Source organism: Drosophila persimilis, unplaced genomic scaffold (assembly GCF_003286085.1).
Source record: "Drosophila persimilis strain 14011-0111.01,24,50 unplaced genomic scaffold, DperRS2 tig00000002-arrow-pilon, whole genome shotgun sequence".
In the NCBI taxonomy this organism is placed as follows: domain Eukaryota; kingdom Metazoa; phylum Arthropoda; class Insecta; order Diptera; family Drosophilidae; genus Drosophila; species Drosophila persimilis.
Window position 1 is genome coordinate 7,548,391 of NW_020825289.1, and position 21,657 is coordinate 7,570,047.

The following is a 21,657-nucleotide window of genomic DNA, read 5'->3' on the forward strand; positions in this document are numbered from 1 at the left end:
TATGCATTGGATAGGGATACAATATACTGTATGTACCTATGATTTTAAAATATATTTCTATATATACTATATATCTGTATCACCACAAACACATAAATAAATACAAATCTGAATACAAATAGATATTGCTACTCCAATATATTAGCTTCTCCGTTAATTATCGCTTAGGGAAGTGACACAACTGTATGAATGCCAATAACATGCTGGGACCAGGACTTGTTCTGGTTCTGCGGTTCTGCTTCTCGATTGGACTTTAATCTTAAGTATATATCATATATAGACTTATTTACAAGCATTGGTTAGGGGTTAGGGGGCGGGGCCATCGCTTCCTATTTACACAAGCAACTCATTGCAAATGCTGCCCCATCTCTCCATATCATATTGAACTTTACACAAAAAATCTATAATGGCTGTATGTATATCCACACAACTGCACTGCCTGCCTAATCGATTGTGCAGTTGTGTCTGTATCTTGTATCTTGTAGGTAGTTATTGTTGAGGTTTTCTGTCTGGTCTGTCTGCTATGGGTTCTGTTTCGATTCGGTTCTATTTGTATTGTTTAAGCGGGAAAACGTTTGCAAAAAACTATCTGTTCCTCCCGATATACTCGTACTTAAAGGTACTTGCATTTATTCCTTTCGCTCTCCTCTCCGTCCGTTCAACAGTTTCGTTTTCAATTTCATTCAATTATTGTGCTGCACTGCAAATGAGTTTGATTTATTCAAAAATGTTTTTTTGTAATTCGTGTAAATATGATTGATTTTTGCTAACTTGTCTGTGTGTATTCTGTGTACATACTATACTATACTACATATATAGTAAATGTATATTTAACATTTATAATTCTCATAATGCTCCCCCAACAACGGCTAGGGACTACACTTTAGGCGCGTGCATATATTGTTTTTGGATATAGACTATCTACAGCTAAAACTTGCATTTGCATCTGCATTCTGCCCCTCACGATTCTACGTCTAAACCGTTAATCTCAATTCTCGTTTCTCGCCTCTGGAGTTGCGCTTAAATCCCGCTAGGATATGTCCAACAAAGGGTCTCCGTCTCTCGCTCCCGCCATTCAACATCATTTGATTAATATTTAACTTTTGTTTGTATTTGAATTTCGTTTTTCGTTTTGCAATTTGCGTGTTGAGATTTGCCAAAAGTTGCGATTAAAAATGCCAACTACATTGTGGAAAATTTACACAGAGAATATAATTTAATACATTCAATTTAATTTAATTGTATGTTGCCTTCGTTTCACATTCATTTACAACTCTCGATCTGTGCCACGTACTGCCATCCCTTTTGAGTATATTTGAGTCCGCTCCGCTGCCAGATTAAGGCTCTCTCTAGTTAATATTAATGTTAATTTTAATGCTAGTATATAGGTATGTGTATATATGTTTAAATACAATTGTCGGAGTGGCTATAAGTACAATACAGTAATACACGTTAAAACTTAAATGAGCGCTTCGTTGATGTCAGCTTTAAACATAAAACATTACAGATACAAATACAATTACAATTACAGTTACAATTACAATTTAAATTAAGAGTTAAAATTATTACGTTTTAGAATTGTGTAAAACAAAGCGAGACGCAGAGCTGCACAGAGTGCACAAAATACTGTTCGAATGATGGATCGATTGATTGAATGGGGGTTGGTTTTTTCTGGGGCGACATAGTTTCATTTTGTACGTTCATTTTGTCAGAGAGTCGCGTCTGTACTGTGGATGGCTTCTTAAACGATTTTAGCTATATGTAGGAGCTGCTCGATTATGTTGGCTAATAGTTATGGTTTATACTGCTTCACTGTTTTGTTTCCTTGCTTTCGTGGATGCTTAATCAACTAGATACAATTTTGTTGCTGGCACACGCTTGTTCGCCTGGCTACTGGGGAGGACATTCGAGGCGCTCTTGCAAAGGTCTCGTCAACGAACAGCGTAGGACGTGGGCTATATATATATATATATATCTAATCGTACTATATATAAATATAATAATGCTTCTTGTGTGTGTGTTTTGCTTGTATCGGCTATCCCTCTATAATTATATACAATTGTATGCCTCCCACTCGTCCTTCTCTGCTCTAGTCCTAATCTCTTGGCCAAAATTGTGCTGCTTCGGCGGTTGTTTCCGCCGTTGGTATCACTATTTCTATGGGATCCGGTGTGGAGCTGTCGCTGGTGGCAAGCTGGAGCTGCGGATACGATCAGGAGTGCTTCTCGGTCATCTCTGCCCAGCGGGACTCGAAGAACTTGCGCATGCCGTGCCCCGCCTTTCCAACAGGCGAATCATCCTCGTTGAACATTTCACAGTTGTCGAAGATCTGTCGCACATCCACGCAAAAGTCCTCGCGTGCCTTGTAGCTGTATAACCAAAAGAGATATCGAGGGGAAATTAATACTTGGATGCAAGTGATCGTGGGGCGGCTGGCGATTCCCTACCTCAAATCATGGAGCTTCTTCTTAATGGTGGATAGGTCCATGGGGGATTTGATAATCTTGCGATAAGTGGGAAACTGTTTGGTGTTCACGGGCAACAGAAATGGCCACGAATCCTCGTGAAGCTGCGCGAAAGAACGAAAATACAGTGTTAGGTATGCCTTAGGCATTGGGAATGGAAAATGGGAAATGTGAAATGGGAAACCCACCTCCATTTCGGCCAGGAGCGTCTTGCAAACGGCCAACTCCTTCATGAGCTTCTTGGTCGCGTGCTTCTCCTTCTTCTCCTGTTTTAGCTTCTCCTTGGCCTCCTGTATGGCATGTATATTGATGGGCGGCGGTGACATTTGCGTTACTCCCACTCCCCCTGCCGCTCCCACCGTGGGTGGTGTGGGTGTGCAGGCACGCGGCGAGGGCATGGTCATCGGCTGCTGATGCGGCGGCGACTGGCAGATGGCGTTTAGGGCCGTCGGCGAAGCCTGCATAAGCAGCGGTGTCGTCGATGTGGGCACGGGCGGATGCAGTGGCCCGGGTGGCGGTGGTGTCGGCGCCGGTGTCGGCGTCGGCGTTCGGGTGGGCGTCACAGCCCGTGGCGACATGGCCACGTTGCTGAACTGCATCGGTCCATGGGGTACGGGAAGTATGGGCAGAACTGTGGGTCCTGTGGGGTTCACCAGACCAGCGGCAAAGGCGCTGGCTTGCGGATAGACCGGGTATCCCGTCGGAGCGACAGCCACTTCCTCGGGCAGCGGCACGACCCCGTTGTTGTTGCTGTTGCCCAGATGCGCCTGGAAACGGCTGCTGTCGATAGAGTTGGTGTGTTGCTGATCCTCGAACGTGGCCGAGGCAATCGAATGCGCCGGACTACCAAAAAAACAGGGAGTAAAGGGGCGGATTATATGTGTGTCCCGGGCCCGCACTGGTGGCTGTGTCAACACTCACCTCAAAGGCGGCGGCAGCGATGTCATGGACTCGTCGTGCGACGAATTCAGCGACTGTTGCAGCTGGTGCTGCGCGTCCCCTCCCCCCATTTGGGGCAAGTGCTCCATGCTGGTGGCACCCACTGGCCCTGGTAGTCCCGGCTTGTCGTTGCGCCGCTTGGCGGCTGTGCTGGCATCGCGATCGCGACGCGACTTGCTGCTGCTGCTGCTGGTGCCGCCACTCCGCTTCTTGGGCGGCGGGGCCCGTGCAATGCAGCCGTGGCAGTACCACTTGCCGCGCGGCACCTTCAGCAGCGGTGGGATGTAGCAGTCGGCGTGGTAGGCGCGCGGACACAGATCGCAGTAGATCATCTTGCCCACCGGCGAGGGACGATGGCCGCCGCACACGATGCATTTGCGCTCATTGGTGGCCTTGTTCACGCACTCGTAGCAGTACCTGGAGGGAGACAGACGAGAGCGAGAGGGGAAGGATTACTCTGGGGATCCTTTTTGCCTTGAGAGAGTAGGAGGTGGAGGTGGAGTGGGAGTGGGTGTGGGAACAACAGTGCCACGCAACAACAGAGTGTCTCAACGGTTAACGGTCACATAAACGTTCAACAAACAACGCGACACAAAGGACAAGAAGGACATCCATGGATGATTTTTGTGTGTGCACAGAATGAGGCAACGTTGTGTGTGGTGGAATGGAAATGGAGATGGAGATGGAAATGGGGATGCAGGGCGTTGAGAGAGAGAGAGAGAGTACTCACCAGTCGCCATCGGGTATGTTGTCCATTTTGGGCTTGAAGCAGTACGTATGGTAGCCCTTGTCGCAGCCATCGCACAGGAGCAGCTTATCCTCGTTCTCGCCCGAGGTGCAGAACTGGCAATTCTGTAAGGAATTCGAATATTTGCTAGAGTTTGTGGTTGTGGCCGAGCGTCGACGTTTGCGTGTTTTTGTCTTTGTCGTGGTCGTGGTCGTCGTTTTTGCCCCAAAGTCCGAGTCAGAGTCCGTGCGGGAGTCTTGATCCTCGCTGGGGGAGGGCGATAAGGAAGGCGGTTGGGCTGGGGGGGATTGTCCGTTTTGCGCTGCCTTGGCGAGAGCCTTTAGATTGATTTTGATGCTCAGGGACTGCTGTTTTTGATGCTTTTGTTCCTTTGGGGGTGTCGCCGGGGGCCGTGGCGGTGGCGGTTCCGATTTTGTTGTTTTCTGTGGCGTGGGTTGCTTCTTCTTCTTGCTCTTATTCTTCTGCTGCTGCTGCTTCTTTTTGTTGGGTGTTGCCTGCTTCTTGGCGCTGCTCTTCTTGCTCGACTTGTTTCTTGTTGCATACTTTTGTGCGCAAACCAAAAACATGTTGTGTTCGTTGCGGTTGCAGATGGAATTGGTTGCAGTTGCAGTTGGAATCGGTTGCGGTTGTGGTTGTGATTGAAGGTTCGTTGGGTTGTGGTTGTGGTTCGAGTCGGTCCAGGGATGGGGATAAATTTATTTTTTGTTCGGTTTTTTTTTTGTCAACAGGTGGGGGGGAGGGGGAGTTGGTATAATGGTAATACGGATAGCGGTAAACGGTAAACGTTAACAGGGCAACAAAAGCATTCATGTATGTAATGTAATGTAATGTAATGTATTGTAATGTATGTGTGTGTGTATGTGGGTGTGTTTGTGTATGTGTGTGAGTGTGAGTAATTATGAAAGCGTTAAATTTGTTGCATATTTGTTGGTTTTTTTTTTTAAAGTTTTAGAACACCATTTAGAACACCACAAACAACAAACAAGTCAAACATTCAGCAAGAGAGCAAGAGAGTTGTTAAGAAAGAAAGAAAGAAAGAAAAAAATATAAATATAATTAGAAGAGGAAACAAACAAATCAAATTTTGAATTAATTTTCATATTTTTTGGCAGGCAATGCAATAAATTTCTTCCTTTGGACCGGTAGGGGCGTGGGGTGTGATAGGAGGAGGTGTGTTGTGGAAGCGGAAGCGGAAGGGCAAGGGGATGCAGAGGTAGAATAAGAAAAAACTCAAAAAAAAGAAGAAATTTAAAAATATTCTACGATGCAAAACTAAATAAACGAGAGCTCTCGTCGTCTCTCACTCGTTGGTTTGGCTGTGGTGAATACGGTTAGTATTAAAATGTGCATGTGCATGTGTGAGCGTGAGTGTAGCGAGTAGCGTGTAGCGAGTAAAGTCTAGCGAGTGTGCAATAACAAAAAAAAAATGTTGGCAGAGCACTGGCTGGGGAGTGTTCACAAAAAGATGATGGATGGATAGATGGTTGGGGCTGGGGCGGGAGTGGTGGTGCCAGGGTATGGGGTGGTTGTACATTTCTTTGTCTTACCGCTTTCATAATGCTCTTGTCCCACGCCACACAGGACTCCAGCACGTAGAGGGCCATGGCCAGCTGGGCCGTGGTGTGGGACCGGGCCACTGCATCCCGCCACTGCACCAGGCCCTTGGGTATGTTCTCCACCTTCTCGTCCCTGTCGCTGTCGCAGTTGCTGGCTGGCGAGACGTTGCCAGAGACGGGCTCCACGCTGCCAGACTCGCCCGGGCAGCCGGAGGCGTTGGTGGAGTTGGGCGCAGCAGCCGCGGCGGCTGCTGCCAGGGCCATGGTGCGCTCGTTGAAGGATGAGGGATTGAGACTGTTTCCTCCCGGTTGTTGCTGATGATGTTGCTGGTGCTGCTGTTGCTGTTGCTGCTGCTGCTGCTGGACCAACTGCTGCTGCTGCATCTGGAGCAGGTAGGCCGCGGCAGAGGCCGAGTTCTGGGTCTGGGTGGAGGTGTGCTGGTTCTGGGCAATCACGGCCAGGTGGGCGTCGCCCGTCTGCGAGCCGAGCGGCGGCTTCAGGTAGCGCCGCTCAATGTTGGCCTCCAGATCGATGATCCGCTCCCGGATCATGGGAATGATGCTGATAAAGTCCTCTTCGCTGACCTCCTCCGGCTCCGGCAGGCTCTGCTCGCCCTCGACGCGATTGGGCACCTGCCAGTTCTTCAGCTGCATCGAGGCGCTGGCCACCTTGTCCTCCAGCGACTCGAGCTGTTCGAGCAGGGCCAGTTCCACCCGCTTGGCCACCTTGGGGTTCCAGTCGTGCGGCCCGTCCGGCAGCAGGTACTCCACCATGTGGGCCTCCAGCGGCTGCAGTTGGTAGTTGACTCCGAGCGGCTGTTCCAGGGTGAGGAAGCGCGTCAGGTTCTCCTGCAGCTCCCGTTCCCGCAGCCCCGACGGATTCAGGGTCTTTAGGAGCTGGCGCAGTTTCTGCTCGTCGTCGAGCTGCCACCAGCCGTAGCGCTGGCGTTGCGGCACGTACACGCCGTGCACTTTGTCCGGGAAGCCGGAGAGCTTCACCTGCTCGAGGAGCCGGTGCTCGTCGGGCGTCATGGACAGGGGCAGGGGAATGTCGATGGGGATGTACGTTTGGACGCTGCTCAGCGACATGTTGGCGATGTTGTGGTAGTAGGCCTGCGACAGGGCCTCATCCAGCCGCAGCTCAATCTTCGGCTTTAGCTCTGGGGCATCTGTTCCGTCCTCAAGTGCCCCTTCTCCCCCGCCCGTGTCCGGGGGGACATCAGTGCGCAAACGAAAAAACTTGTCCTTGCCGGCGTGCTCGTTGTCCTTCTCCGCATGCGCATCTCCATCTGCCTCAGCATCAGCGTCCGTTTCAGCATCCGCATCTGGTTCCGCTTCAGCGTCCGCCTCCGCATCCACATCCATCTGTCCATCTTCGTCGGCATCCGGCTTCAACTTGATCTCCTGCTCCTCATCATCGGTCGTCACGAGGGGGCGATGAGGAGACTCCAGACCGTTTTTTGGCACTGTGCACTTGATCTTGATCTTGGCCTCGTACTCCTCCAGCTTGGCCTGCATCTGGCGCTCGTCCAGGCCGCTCAGCGAGAAGATGCACTCCTGCGCCAGCTTCCCCGGATCCACCTTGCACTCCTCCATCGGTATCGAGTAGTACTGCACGTTGTTGATCAGGTCCCACGGATGGCCCTGCAGCTGCAGCTGGGCATAGCAGTTCTGGTTTGCATAGCCCCACTGCAGTTCCTGGGCGACCACACCGCCCTCCTCCGCGGGCAGTTCGCTGATTAGCGGCACCTCGCGCTGCACAATCGAGAACCATTTGGGCGTATCGTCGCCACTGGAGGTGGACACAATGATGCAATCGTCGGACGTTTCCTTTTTCAGGTCCTCCATTTTGATGGTCGAAGATGTGATCAGATTCTGGCCATATGTCTGTGCCATTCCCACTCCCATTCCCATGCCCATACCCATGCCCATGCCCATTCCCTCCAACTTATCACAGTTGCTGTCGTTGCCAATGCTGTTGTTGTTGTTGTTGAGGGTTGGAATCATGTGGCCAGGCATCGAGGGTATCTTGATCTCCGCCTCGAAGTCCGTTTTGGTGGAGATCATCGTGGTGGGCGGACCCATTAGCTCCATCTCCGACTTGACCTTGATTTCGGGTCGGGGCGGTTCGATCTTGGCTACCGTTGGAGGCACAGCACCCGCTTCGTCATCATCATCATCATCATCGCCCAGATCCACAATCTCCGGTTCGATTTTGTTCACTTCGGTGACCTCATCGTCATCGTCATCCTCCGCCTCCGCCTCCTCTCCATCGTCCTGATCGTCCCGCTTCCGTTCTGGATGATTATCCTGATCCTGTGCTGCTGTGGCCACGGCTATAGCTGGATTCATCTCTGCGTGCGATTCATCCACCTCCATGGGCTGCACTGTCCCCGTCACCGACACCGTCTCCGTGTCCGTGACCGTGCCCGTCGCTGTCTCCGCCTCCTTCGCTGCCACCTTCTCAGTCTCTGGCTCTGCCTCCTGGTCTTTGGATCCGTCCTCGATCTGCTTCTGGCTCTGCTGCTGCTCCTTCTGCAGCCGCTTCTCGTCCATATTCTCCAGGGCCTCGTGGTAGTCACAGATATCGTTCTGGGCTGATTCCAGGGCCTCGATGAAGATGCCTCCGGCCTTGGGCAGCTTCCAGTAGCGTCGCCAGAAGCGATCCTGCCCAAAGCAGGCGGCACGCAGCTGATTGGTGCTCTTCTCCAGCGCCTCCTTGCAGTTGAGCGAAGCGCGCACGATTTTGTCCAGCTTCTTTTGCAGCTCATCGGCACTCAGGCGATTGTCTTCGTCCTCCTCCACATTGGTGATCTCCGAGTCCAGGTCGGAGAGGTCGTCCTCGATGATGCTCACATCGTTGTGGCCATCCTCGTTGATGGAGTTGCGGGCTCCGCTCTTTTTGGCCTGCATCAGGGCTGCCTGCATTTCGAGACCTCCAGCCACAGTTGCCACTCCCACTCCCACTCCCGCTGCCGCATTTAGGCCACCTGTTGTGGGCGTACTCGAACCGTTGTGCTGATAGGTGGGCGTGGGCGTTGGCGTAGGCGTGGGTGTGGCAAAGTCCTGTCCCGACATCTGCTTGCCGGGAGTAATGCAATCCACGGAAGAAATACAGCTCTTGGCGGGGCTCACCAGCGAGGAATCGAGGAGTGGTGCAGCGGGCGTGGCCTCCTCCCGATTAGTGACCGCACAATCAACGCCATCCACGTCCATGGGCTGTGATGGAATGTCCTTGCCATCCTCCCCCTCCTTGTTGGTCTCCCCGTTGTTGGTCTCCACAGGAAGTCCCTCTCCTTCGATGTCCGGTGCCTTGGATGTGTCGTCTCCTTCGGCAGCAGCCGCCGCCTGCATGGCCTCTGCTGCCGCCTCGGCCTCGGCCACGGCCTCTGCCTGCTTCGCCTGTGCCTGGGCCAGCCGCTCGGCGTCCAGCTTCTGCTGGGCCATCAGGGCGTGCATGGCCGCCTCCCGCTCCGCCTGCGCCTTCTCGTACGCCTCGATGCGGGCCTTGCGCATGTGGAGGGCCTTGTACTTGCGCACCTTCATGTCCGTCATGTACTTCTCCTTGCGCATCTGGGCGCAGGTCTCGAGGCTGCCGTCGATCTGCCGCAGCACGGCCTTGTTCATCAGCAGGTCGTTGCATAGGTGGGCCAACATCTGGGCCTTGCGCGTCGGATTCAGGGCCACGAAGGGGCGGTCCTTGAGGGCGTACGAGAGCTTCCAGGTGTCGTTCTCGTGGAGCAGCTTGTAGTACTCCTGGTTCTTGGCCGAGTGCGTGCTGGTGTCGGCGTCCACCTGGTGGTGGTCGGGCACCCGCCGCTCCCGCTCCCTGTCGACGGTGATGCCGTGCATCTGGCGCACCTCTCCGGTGGCCGTGGCGTACAGGTAGATGCGCAGAATCTCCGACACATTCGAGTTTGTTATGTCCGCGTTGCGCAGCGACTGGCCCAGCAGCGTTGTGTGACGGCCGGGATTGGGCACGCCGGGATCCTCAATGGCACACACCAGGAGGTGCGTCATCACCGACAGCAGCTCCTCCTCGGCATCCGCATTGCTGTCGCTGATCAGAGCGTCGTGGAGGTTCTGCAGCGACGGCAGCGACTCCATGTCGAAGCCGAGGGTCTCGCCAAAGTTGTGCAGAAACTCGAAGACCATCAGAAGATCGGCCATTGCCTGGCCCGGCAATCGATTGCCGGCAATGCGCTCCAGCTCCGGCACCGCCATCTCCTGCAGCATTTCCGAGTCCTCGTTGGGTCGCCGTATCAGCTGTAGGATCTCCGCGTCACGCTTCCTCTCGGCCATGCGGCGCTCGCGCAGTATGAGGCGATCCAGCACCAGCTGGTGTTTCTTCTTCTCCCGCTCCTCGAACTTGCGCCGCACCTCCAGCATCCGTATGAGATTCATGTGCTGCCGTCGACGTTCGCGTTCCTGTTTTCGAGGAGAGATCAGGTCAGTTATTGATTGATCTTGGGATAATCTATGGATGCTCTTACCATTTCAGCGGCCAGCAGCAGTTCCTTCTGCTTCTGCAGTTCCTGCGAGGAAGAAAAGAGCAGATTTGTTAGTGGAAAGGTATTTCCTGCGAGTTCTTAAAGGAGCAAGATGGCCGAAGCAGGGATTAATGCCAAAACAAACCGAACTCAAGGTTGAAAAATATTTAAAAACAAAGCACAAAATGTGTGGAGGGGGGGAGGAGGAGGAGATGAGAGAGGGAGAGGAAAGAGGAGTACAAAATGTACGAAAAGGGAATTGCATTTTGTACCTGTTCCTTGGCTAAAATTGCTTCCTGACGACGCTTCTCCTTCTCCTAGTGCAAAAAAAAAAACAAAAACAAATGGAAATTATGGAAAATCTGCCTGGGTGCCGCCTGGAGGGGGGGAGGGAGAGACTGACCTGTTGCTTCTTGAGCAGCTCCTCCTGCTTGAGGCGATCGAGCTCCTCCTGCCGCTTCTTGCGCTCCTGAAAGAAAGGAGTTTGGATTATTGCATGCCACACCACCACCATACCCTTCTCCGGGCTCACCTCGATGGCCTGCTGGTTCTTCATCTCCTTCTCCTTGCGCTGCTGCTCGAGCTTGGCGTTCTTCTCCTGGCGCGCCTTCTCCTTGTTGCGCGCCAGCTCCTCCTTCTGCAGCTTCTTGGCATCCCGCATCGCCTGCTGCTGCTTGGCAATCTCGATGCGCTGCTCCACATTGAGTGTCTGGCGTGTGAACACCTTGAGGTCCTCCAGCCGCTTAGCCACATCCTCGTCGGTCATCCGTATGTACTCGCCATCGTTGGCATACGGCGGCGGCGCTGGCTGCAGAAACGATCCCACAATGGCCCGTGCGGAGAAGCTAAAGTTCTCGCGCGTCAGATTCGATGGCTGCTGCTCCAGGATCTGTCGAGAAAAAGCTGTTAGAGTCCTGCTCTCAAAGATGGGTAGGAGGGTGGGTGTGGGGTCGCTTGGGTGTGGATTCGTGTGCCAAAAGGAGAGAAAAAGTTCGCCCTACAAACTCACAGCAAAAACCTGTCCAATGGTCTTCAGGGGCGCCACACTGCCCGGCGCATAGTAGGTGACCTCCCCACGGATCTGTCCCAGCTTGGTCAGGCCTCGGATGACCGTGTCCCGCTTCCAGCCCATGTCCAGGGGCACTCGCAGCTCCGACACATTGTGTATGTTGGCATCCTCGCTCTCCGACTCCGACAGCCCGCTCTCGGCGGCCATGCTCTCCGAGTCCGTTGATGTTTCCATGTGCGCATTGGCCTCGCTCAATGCCAGCCGGATCTTCTCCTGCAAATGAGAGAAAGTTCAGCAAATTTCAGAGCTGATCCCTGGGGATCCTTGGGGAGTAGAACTCACAATGTCCGCTCCTTGCTGGAGCAGCTGTTGGGTGGCCAGCATCGGTTTGAGGCCCACAGCCCGCGACTGGGCCAGCAGGGAGGCCACTGTATTCTTCTTGGGCTTGGACACTCCACGTCCCAGATTGCGCGGACGCCCCTCCTTGTACGAGGAGGAACCACCGCCTCCTCCGCCGCCGCCGCCCGACGAGTTTCCGCCTGTCGAGCTACCGCCTCCGTGTTGAGGTGCCGGCGACGTATCGCCACTGCCCGAAATGGACCCACCCGGCATGCCCCCACTGCTGCCGCCGAGAGCGGCCGTAATGGAGCTCAGAGACTGCAGGCTGTTGCCGCCCTGAGCAGCCGCCTGGTACTCACTGGCCATGTTGGCCAGCGCCGAGCTGGAGGTGGAAGTGGACGCCGTTGGGGCTCCGCCGCTGCTCTTGTCCGAAGGCTTCATGGACAGATTAAGCGGCGCATCAAAGTCGTCGATGGTGATGGGATTCGAGGCGGAGCCCACTGCCCCAGTGGCGGCGGGTGGCAACGCACTGGACGCCGACTTCAGGCTGAGATTAACGCCACCCGAGCCGGGGGCTGCATGATCGCTGGTCAGATCGTGCACCTCCTTGCCCTTGCTGGAGAGATTGTAGGCGCCGTTCGAGGTGATGGTCGGCGGCAGCTTGATCACCTCCACCCGATCGCTCGATGAGCCCTGGCCGTGACCGTGGCCGCCCATCGAGGACGCCGAAGAATTGGCATTGCTGGTCACCGTTGAGGCACTGGACTTGGTGACACTCAGCTGATCCAACGGATTGGACATGCCCGTGAGGCCGGACAGACTGCCCATTGGCATGCCAGCGGCTCCCAGCATTCCATGGAGTCCTCCGGCAGCTGCCACTGCAGCAGCTGCTGCCGCCTGCTGCTGCTGTTGCTGTTGCTGCTGCTGGTGATGCTGCTGCTGGTGCTGGTGCTGTTGGTGCTGGTGCTGGTGCTGCTGCTGCTGCTGGTGCTGTTGGGCGGCTGCTGCCATTGCCGCGTACTCCATTTCGAGTCTAGCCCGCTTCGCGGGACTGAGACCTGGAAATGCAAGCAGAGAGGAGAGTGCATTTGTGGTGCTGTCGAGCTCTTTTTGCTGTTGCTGTTGTAATTGTTGTTGGAGTAGGTGTTGTTCTGCTTGGTGTTGTTGTTGTTGTTGTTGTTTCTGTTGATGTGTGGTCTGTTGTTGTTCTGTTTCGGAAATAGTCTTCTTGCGACCCCGTGATGTAGTACCAGGTATTTTGGGGCCCACAATCGAGGACGTATACTTGATGATCTCCGTGTCCGGTGGCAGGCGTACGCCCAGCAACGAGGGATGCTCGCTGCTGCCACTGCCGCTGTTCCACAAAGAGAATTGATTAGATTTCGGGGGCGAGAATCAGAGAACCACCTTCCACTCACCTCATCATTCCCGCTGCTGCGCTCATGTAATCCTTTGCACCGTTGCCACCCTTGCTCCCCGATGATCCACCCGTTGAGCTGATTCCCGCCTGTTGCTGCTGCTGCTGCTGTTGCTGCTGCTGCTGCTGGGAGGAACTGTGATGCTGCGACGACGACGTGACTGTGGCACTGGGCACCACTCCCGTGCTGGCCGCAAACGCATTCATCGCCGCCTGCATGCTCTGCTGCGGCGTCATGCCCAGGGCCCCGAACTGCGACAGCGAATTGAGGGCATTCAGCGAGGGATTGTTCTTGTCGCGGTCCTTGCCCGATGCCCCCGCCGACGACGAGGATCCACCGCCCATGCCATGGGGAGACATTAGCGGATTGGCGCTGCCCAGGCTGGGATGCATGCCACCCAGCGACGCGTTGCTGGAGCTGACATTCGTGGACGATGCCTTGCTGCCGGACATGATGCCGCCGTTGCCCCCACCGCCCATGCCGAGGCCGGAGATTCCGTGGCCGTGCATTGAGGAGGAACTGCCGCCGCCGCCGGACTTTTTGCCCGACGAGCCGCTGCCGGAGCCTCCGCCCGATCCCGAGGCGGCGGCTGCAACCGCCTGCATGGCCATCAGCTCTTTGTGCAGGGTCACAGGATCGTACGCGGAGCTCGGATTGCTCGCCATGCTGTTGCTCGTCATCGTCGAAGGCTTCCCGTAGGCACTGGCCGTGCTCTGCAAATGGGAGGATTACAGGTTACCGCACCAAAAGAAGGCTAAGAAGACAAGTTTACCTTGTATCCTCCATGGCCGCCTCCGCTGCTGGTGGAGATCGATCCGCTTCCCGTGCTCACGGCCACCGATCCCGGCACACCGAATCCGTGCATGCTGGCGAGCGCTGCTGCCGGATTGTTGGCCGCAGCTGCTGCAGCCGCTGCCGCCGCCGCATTCAGGCTGTTGGCCAGGCTCTGCTGCTGTTGCTGCTGCTGTTGCTGCTGCTGCTGTGCCGCCCGCTTCTCCTTGCGCGACTTGTTGGACTTGCTGCCAGAGGAGCTGGACGATCCTCCGCCCCCGCCATTGCCGCCACCCACAGCCGATCCGCTGCCAGCACCCGCACCCATTACGCTGCCACTGCCTGCACCATTTCCGCCTGCTCCTGTGGCGCCCATGCCCATTGCCGCCGGCCCGAAGGCTGCCGCCAGGTCTGGATGCGGGAATGGTGAGAGGCCGGACGCCTGCAGCCGACTAAAGTAGTCCTGAGCCGCCAGTTGTGCCATCGACCACCAGCCTGCAACGAAAAGTAAATGGAATCAGCAATCGGATGATTCAGAGCAAGGCATCCACAATAATCTTTGCTACAAAATAGTGTGTCTAACCCTGCCGCCCACCGCACTGGCCATGGAAGAGAGCACAGTGCAGGACGCAGAAATACGGAGTATTAGACGAAAGTTTGCTCTAGGAGGATATTCTTCAAATGCCCCGCTCGATAGGACGAGAGCACTTGCTGTTTGCCTCCACAGAAATTGAGAGAAGGAACACATCCCAAAAGACCAAAGCCTTTGGCGAGCAGCTGCATAGCGGCGGCTCCTTTGAAAGCGTCATAAATGGTCCTTGAGAGTCGTAGGGGGAGCACCAAAATACGGATGCATGCCGACATTTTACTCACTTGCTGGATGCAGACCTGCCAGACTGGCGGCCTGCGAAGCGGCCACTGCCATGGTGTTCTGATGATGATGGGCGCCGGCCGCCGCCGCCGCTGCAGCGGCCATCGAGTAGCGGTCATTGGCAGAGCCGCCTCCCGTTTGCGGAAGGAGGCCCAGGCCAGCGGCGGCGGCTGCATTGAATTGTGAGTTGAACAGCGGATTAGAGGCGGCTGCCGCCGCAGCTCCAGTGGGATCACGGCCCCAATAAGCTGAGGGAGAACATTGGATTAGCTTTTGACCAGGTAAATGGTTCAAGGATGCACCAGGGACTCACCGAATAGCGAGGCGGCATCTAGGAGTCCGGTGGGATCGTGCGGATTGCCGGCTCCGGCGCCCCCACCCGCGTTGGAGCCACCACCGCCCTTGCCATGATTGTTTGAGTTTTTGCCGTCGTTGCCGCTGCCATCGCCGGCATTTTTGTTCATGTTCAAAATCCAATGGTGTTAAAATTGGTGTTCCTTTTGTTCTTGGGCTCCGTTATTACGCGCTACATGCGGTTCAATTCTCTAGATAGTGTAAAATAATAGATAATTTATAAAGAGAAATAATTGATTGGGAAGGGGGTATTCATAATCATAATTTCCACCCATTCCGGCACCCAGAATATCATTCAGTGGTTTGCTACTTCTTTTCTACTCTACACTTTGTGTTGGCAATGCCGCGCTTGGGCGAACCACGAGCACAAAGTGGAAACGGCAGAAACATGAAAAGCAAAACAAAACTAAAAAAAACTACGCGCCACACACACACACGCACGCCAACGGAAGCAAAAGCCGCGTCATGTTTTTGTAGTTGTATGCGGCAGCGAGAGAGAGCAAACAGTTGAGCGAAGAGAGCGCGCAAGAGAGAAGGCTGCTCACCACTACACCTGCATACAAGCAGCAGAGCGGCGAATTGATGACGTACCGCAAACAAAACTACACGGCGAATTCAAATTTACGCACAAAATTGTATGTATTTCACACATATTAAAATGATAAATGAAAAGCTGCGGAAAACGTTTAACTTTACATATCAAAGAGAATAAAAGGTAGACCCAACACACACACACGCACACAAACACATGTGACAAGACTGTGGGCGCCGATGCATACACAAAGCAGAAAAAAAGAACAACAAATTCAGCTTAAAGCACTTTGCACTTTTTTAATTGAGTTTTTTTTTTGTTGCACTTTTTACACTTTCATTCATGAAATTTTTGGAATGTACGGGTTTTTATTTTCATTCTTTCTCCTGTCTTCGCATTTTACGGTTTTACTAAGCGTCGACTGCGCTGCTTCCTGGGCACAGACAGACAGACGACTGTTTGCCGCAGACTTTTATTTTATCTGCTTACTTTACAAAAATCCACTGGATCTGGCATCAAATAGCTTTTGTTTACATTCTTCGGCATAGCATTTCGTTGATAAAAAATAATGTAGAATTAACAAAATATATTTACAAATGCGCCGACAGCGATGCGACGCGACCCGTCTGTCTCTGTGTGGGTTTTCGCGGCGACTCGACTGCCAGAGAGTGTGAATGGCTTGCCGCGTTACAAGTGGAAACGAAACATGAGAGAGATCAAGAGCGAGAGTGAGACCGTGAGAGCCAGGCAGCGCGGCGGCAGCACACAGATGAATGGTGCTGGACACCGCACAGTGGTTGATAATTACAGTTGTTTTTTTTTTTTTTGCAAAGAAAATGTCTCTGGTTTTTTTTTGTTGAATTAATCATTATAATGAGGCGACGTTTAGTCAGGCAGAGCAATAAAGGTGGGGCCCACTGTGTCTGTCGCACTGTATCGTTTGTCTGTCGTGTGGTTGGGAGGAGGTTCGTTAATAACCGTTCGTTATTGCGCACTGTGTTTGTGTTGGTGTTTTTGTCACGCATCGACTGGCGGCAGATGTGCGCCCTTATCATGCAGCCGGCAGAAGTCTGCTGGCGGGGAGGGGAATCGAGTCGGATTTCGCACACTGGCTAAATGGTTTAATGCTGGCTCTTCTTCGTTTGATTCTCGCTCGCAACCGCACAGTGACCGCATAGCGAAAGGAGGAGGGGAGGATGGGTAGGAATATGATTTGACTCTGTGCTCGGTCTCCACCCGCAAAACGGTATCCATTTAGCGCTGCCGACGCAGCGTCAACGCAGGCAGGCCCCATAGTCGCCCAGAATGAAGGTGTGCGAGCAGCACATATTTTTTGCGCTAGATATGTTTGTGTTAGTATTCTGCTCATAGCAAATGATTCGATACCACTCCCCACGGACATCCCCCTCTTCCATGCTTCGACATTCGTTTCAATATTTGTGAGTGACAGCGTACAAATGTGAAAAATTCTGCTCATTGTGTGCTGTCCGTTGCTGGCGTCATAGTCATACATACCCCCCTACCCAACCTCTGCCTCTTTTGCAAAGCTCACATCTCACCCTATCCCCTCCCCTCCCCACTCCTCCGGCTAAGCTCGACGGTGTTGGAAGTCCATTGTTATTGCTTTTGTTGTTTGCTCTTGATTATCTTCTCTCTCTAACTCAATTGGCAGTCTGTCTTTCCGTTGTGCGTTTGTGTCTGTGTGTGTGTATGTCGAGTCTGTTTGGTTGTATGGGTGTTTGATTTTGTGTTATATCTTGGCGATACCATACCCCCGCTGCCACTGCCGCCGTTGCCGTCATTCGTTTTCATGTTATACACACAACAAATGACGCCGCCGCCGCCACCGCCACCGCCACCGCCGACTGTTCGGTATATTCCGTTTGATTTGCTCTATTCAAGATTATTCGTGTTCTGGTGCTACATCGGTCAATAAGCTAATCAATTGCCTGACAGTGGGTGTGCACCTCCCCAGCTACCCTAAAGGTATCGATGAGTCCAATTATTTACTTTCATTATTGATTCCCTCATCGAAAAAAAAACCTCAGTATACATTTTCTATCTCTCTCCCTCTCTCTCTCTCTGGGTCAAGTGCACTCAGAACCGAAGCTTTTGCTGCTGCTGCAATCGAAGGAAGGAAGATTCTCCTTTTCTTTCCAAAAACCGCGTTTCGATTCCAATTTCCTTGATCTCTCGCTCGCGCTCTCATCTTTGACTTGACTGTTACTGCACACACACACACACACACACACATGCACTTATTCTTTTGCCTGGAATTCTTGTGGATTTAGATTTAGGTATGGCCATGATTTCATTCCTTCTTTCGTTATTCTTTCGTTGTTTTTGTTGTTGCCAACCATGCGTTTCGCTTCATGTGGCTGTTGTTGCTTTTGATTGTTGGCGGTGGCCTTAACGCGTCCGCCGTTTTTCAGTTCACTCTTTTTGCCCCTGTCTCTGTCCATTATTCACGTTGACTTCTTGTTCTTCGGGCACAAACACGCAAGAGAAGAGATTGGGAGAGTTTCTTCGCTTATTTCTTGTTTTTCTCTTCCCGGCGGCAGGGGTTATTGACTCAGCCGAACAGAGAGCACATGCAGAGCGGACAAGTTACAGTGCTTACAGTCTGCGTCATTCGTCTGGCGGCGCGATCTCTCTCTCTCTCTCTCTCTCTCTTCCTCCGCCTCGTTCACTCAGCCACTCAGCTCTCTGTTTCGTCTGCCCCCCCCGCACTAGCACTTTAAGTGCAGCAACAAGTACTGCAGGCTAGCCGTTCTTTAATCAATCACTTTATTTTCTCATTGCAAGTTTTCAGTCTGCCGTCGGCCAGAAAATCACTCAGTTTTCGCAAAATCTCAGTAATTGAATTAAAACCTTTATAATTGGATTTTCACCCAAAGCAATTCGTCCATTATTCGTTTAACCACTTGTCAAATGAAGCATTTTGACACCTTCCAGTTGAAGAAATGTGAATGCGTAGGCAGGCGATTGTACTTTCATGAAAATTACAAATTATCCAGAATACCATGCAGAAGGTATGCGGGGTATTCAGGGCAAGGAAGCAATAATGCTCACTCAAACTGCAACGGTAAATGCATTTTCCATGCTCAATGGCTAGCAAGGTGTATTTGTACAAGTGAGGACTTCCAGCTCTTCCTATGATTTCCTCACCTTACCAGAAGCAGACCTTGTAACTTCCTGAAGCCTGGCATTAACGGAGCTGCTTATTCCTGCGGCCAACGACGAGCCTCAGAGCAGGGCAGGTAAATCATTCACTCACTGCTAAGTAAAGGAAATGAACGAAAATGAAATCGAAGCAAAGAGAAGGGATATCGGAACACTCTGTGCGTTGTAGATGGCAGGTTATTCTTCTTCCTGTTTCTCCTTCTTGTTGCTGTATTACATTATCTCGAAGGAAAGCCCTAACCAGAGTAACAGAGAGAGAGAGATAGAGAGAGGGAGTGAGAGTGGAAGACTCTGATGGGTCTGCTCGTCTCTCGCCTCGGCCATGGTGTGCGCAATCCACAAAAAAAAAGGGACACACATAAAATGTAAACTCTGAACCGAAACGGGGCGTGTGTAAGTCCTCCCCCTCAAGCGAGGACAGAGGGGAGCACTGTAACTCCCGAGTCACACCAGAGTCTGTCGCCACTCGCCACCCCGCCACCCCGCTCTAGGGCATTCCATGGATTGTCGCGCAGTTTGCGCCAAACCGAACAGGAAACGAGCGTGCAAGGACACACAGCAGCGTGGCGTGGGAGTGTGGGGAAGTGTGGGGTGCGGCAGCAGAGAGGGAAACGTGCGGCGAGTGGCAGTAAAACGAATCCACTAACGAATGAGCAGGAAGAAGGAGAAGCCGACGCAGACGAAGCAGAGAAACAGCAAAACTAAAATTGAAAATGGCAACGAAAGGGGAAAGGAAAGGCAAACCACCACCGACAAAAACAACAACAACAACTATACCAAGAACGAGGACTATCGTACACGATAGCCATGCCGATGCCAGCGCCGACAGCGACGCCAACGCAAGGGACAGTGACAGAGCAGCGGCAGAGCGAGTAAATACCAAAAACAGCAGCAACAACAACAACAAAAACAACAACAGCAAGAAGAAGAGGAGCGACAAACAAATGAATTTATGCAGCAACAAGAACAACAACAAGTAGTGCAGTTGTTTTTGTAGCTGGTATTTATGTAACGGTGTTGCTGTAGTTTCTGCCTTCCTCGCCCGCCCTCTCTCTCCACCCCTCCTTGGCTGATGTGACTGCTGCCGCCTGCTGCCTGCAGGAGGCAAAGGCAAAGCCTCAATGTGGAACGAGAGCGCGCACGACCCATAAATTAGAGTGAGAGAACGAGTACGCAAACAGCAGCAAAGGCAGGAGAAGCAGGCATAACGGAGCGACCGAAGGGAGGAGGAGGATGAGGACTGAGAGAGCGCACAGCACACAACTAACAAATGCAGCAGCATCGCCTGCGGGTGAGTGTTGGAGGGGTGGAGTGGTGGAGTGGTGGAGGAACCAACAACATTGACGTATTTGCCATTTGCACAACCCAGAGCGCAACCTGTCCATATCCCAGTCCCACAAGCACCAACGCAACCCAACCCAACCCCACTCCCCCAGTCGACGGCGGTTCTGGAATCTCTCCAGGCAGCGCAGTTCAAGGAGGAGCAGAATTGAGTGGGAGAGTGCAGCAGCAGCAGCAGCAGCAGCGGCGGCAGTGCCAAAGCAAAGCAGAGCAAGTAGAATACAAATACAAATACAGAGGAACTGAACCGAACCCATCCTCTCTCGCTTATCCGTTCTCTGTGGGACTCGCTCTTTTTCTCTCTGCGGAGTGTTGGTGGGTTTTGCGGCAGCATGGAATACAATACTCTAACCCGTAATCCAAGCCCCCCCGCCTTCCCTCTGGCTATAACCATTGTTGGAAGTTGCAAGCGCCTCGCGTCGTTGATAATGTCATGCAATTTCCAGTCATGTGCAGGTGACCAGTATATGACCGTAATTCCCACCTTTCCCCAAATTTAGCTAATGAAAGGTGCCATGCTTAGAGGGAATTAAGAAAACAAAGAGCAAAATACGCAAAATTAGGCAACATCTAGATAATGTTTAGACTCGAGAGGGTTTGTGGCCATCTGACGGGGCCTTCCTGCCTCCGACTGTTGCACTGTTGCACAACTGTACGCTTCGCAAAGGACAAAAAGCTTTTAAATGCAATTGCGTTGCGGTGATTTCATTAGACAGCAAATAAAATTAAAAACTTTGCCTGCCCTTAATCTAACATGTTCTGCACAACAGGAACGGTTCCTCTTATCCCCTTCCTTCACTCCCGCTCACACACACACACATTCAGTAAATAAGAGAGAAGGGGACACAACACACGCTACACATTCTGTGCCTCCATCACGCACACGCTGGCATTTAATTAATGCTTCAATCAGATTATCCCCACAAAAGGCAAAACGGCGAGGGCGAAGGATAGCGGTTTCGCTCAAAGGCAAGAGAGCGGGTGGCGCTCAACAGAGTGTGAGAGAGAGAGAGAAAGGATGCCTTTGCGTATGTGGTAGCCGGATTTAATGCATAAAACCTTTCGCGACCTCTGGGCAATATTTTCATAAAAATCTACAGTTCGTAGAATTCTCTTGGCGGGGGCGCACGCACACCTTCCTTGGGAAGCTAAAAACTGAATTTCGCAGTTGATTTATGTACAGTTTAATCTCATTACATGTTTTGCAAATACCAAAACGATTGACATCATTCGAGTTTCCTTTCACGTCTATCTTTCTCCCACTCGCTCCACATATCCTCTGGCACATATAATCCGCTCCGATGGCAGTGCACCCGCAGTCTCTCCGCACTCTTTTGAGAAAACTCACCTTTCGCATTATTATTTGCTGCTCTCTTTAAATTGCATTATTAATCATAAATTAACAATTGATTTTTGCCGCTCTTTGTTGTAGTTTTTATTAATCACTCTTTTCGGGGATAATTTAATGATTATTTCTGTTGTATTTCTTTGAAATTTATGATTTCATTTTTTGATTTCTGTTTTTTCTGGCTGCTTTTTGGTCTGGTTAACGCACACACACACAGATATACAGCACAGACACAGATGAAGCCGTTTGTTTGTTCAGTTCTGATGGGAAAGGAAATGAATTTTTAAATCATT

At 52.3% G+C, this 21,657-nt stretch overlaps 1 protein-coding gene across 1 annotated transcript in view; it reads right to left on the reverse strand.

Moving 5' to 3' along the window:
- Window positions 1-1,187: 1,187 nt before the first annotated feature.
- Window positions 1,188-21,657, reverse strand: part of LOC6590783 — a 35,139-nt gene continuing 14,669 nt past the window's right edge. Inside the window, exons 2-19 of the mRNA XM_026986743.1 lie at window positions 14,920-15,151; window positions 14,609-14,854; window positions 13,737-14,230; window positions 12,965-13,677; window positions 12,479-12,900; window positions 11,550-12,406; window positions 11,208-11,480; window positions 10,731-11,087; window positions 10,602-10,667; window positions 10,471-10,515; window positions 10,202-10,243; window positions 5,700-10,136; window positions 4,135-4,694; window positions 3,387-3,821; window positions 2,851-3,308; window positions 2,654-2,817; window positions 2,448-2,569; window positions 1,188-2,369 (exon numbers count right to left, since the gene is read on the reverse strand). Coding sequence (XP_026842544.1) covers window positions 2,213-2,369; window positions 2,448-2,569; window positions 2,654-2,817; window positions 2,851-3,308; window positions 3,387-3,821; window positions 4,135-4,694; window positions 5,700-10,136; window positions 10,202-10,243; window positions 10,471-10,515; window positions 10,602-10,667; window positions 10,731-11,087; window positions 11,208-11,480; window positions 11,550-12,406; window positions 12,479-12,900; window positions 12,965-13,677; window positions 13,737-14,230; window positions 14,609-14,854; window positions 14,920-15,070 — 9,999 coding nt within the window. The 5' untranslated portion in view covers window positions 15,071-15,151 and the 3' untranslated portion in view covers window positions 1,188-2,212. The remainder of the gene's footprint in view (window positions 2,370-2,447; window positions 2,570-2,653; window positions 2,818-2,850; window positions 3,309-3,386; window positions 3,822-4,134; window positions 4,695-5,699; window positions 10,137-10,201; window positions 10,244-10,470; window positions 10,516-10,601; window positions 10,668-10,730; window positions 11,088-11,207; window positions 11,481-11,549; window positions 12,407-12,478; window positions 12,901-12,964; window positions 13,678-13,736; window positions 14,231-14,608; window positions 14,855-14,919; window positions 15,152-21,657) is intronic.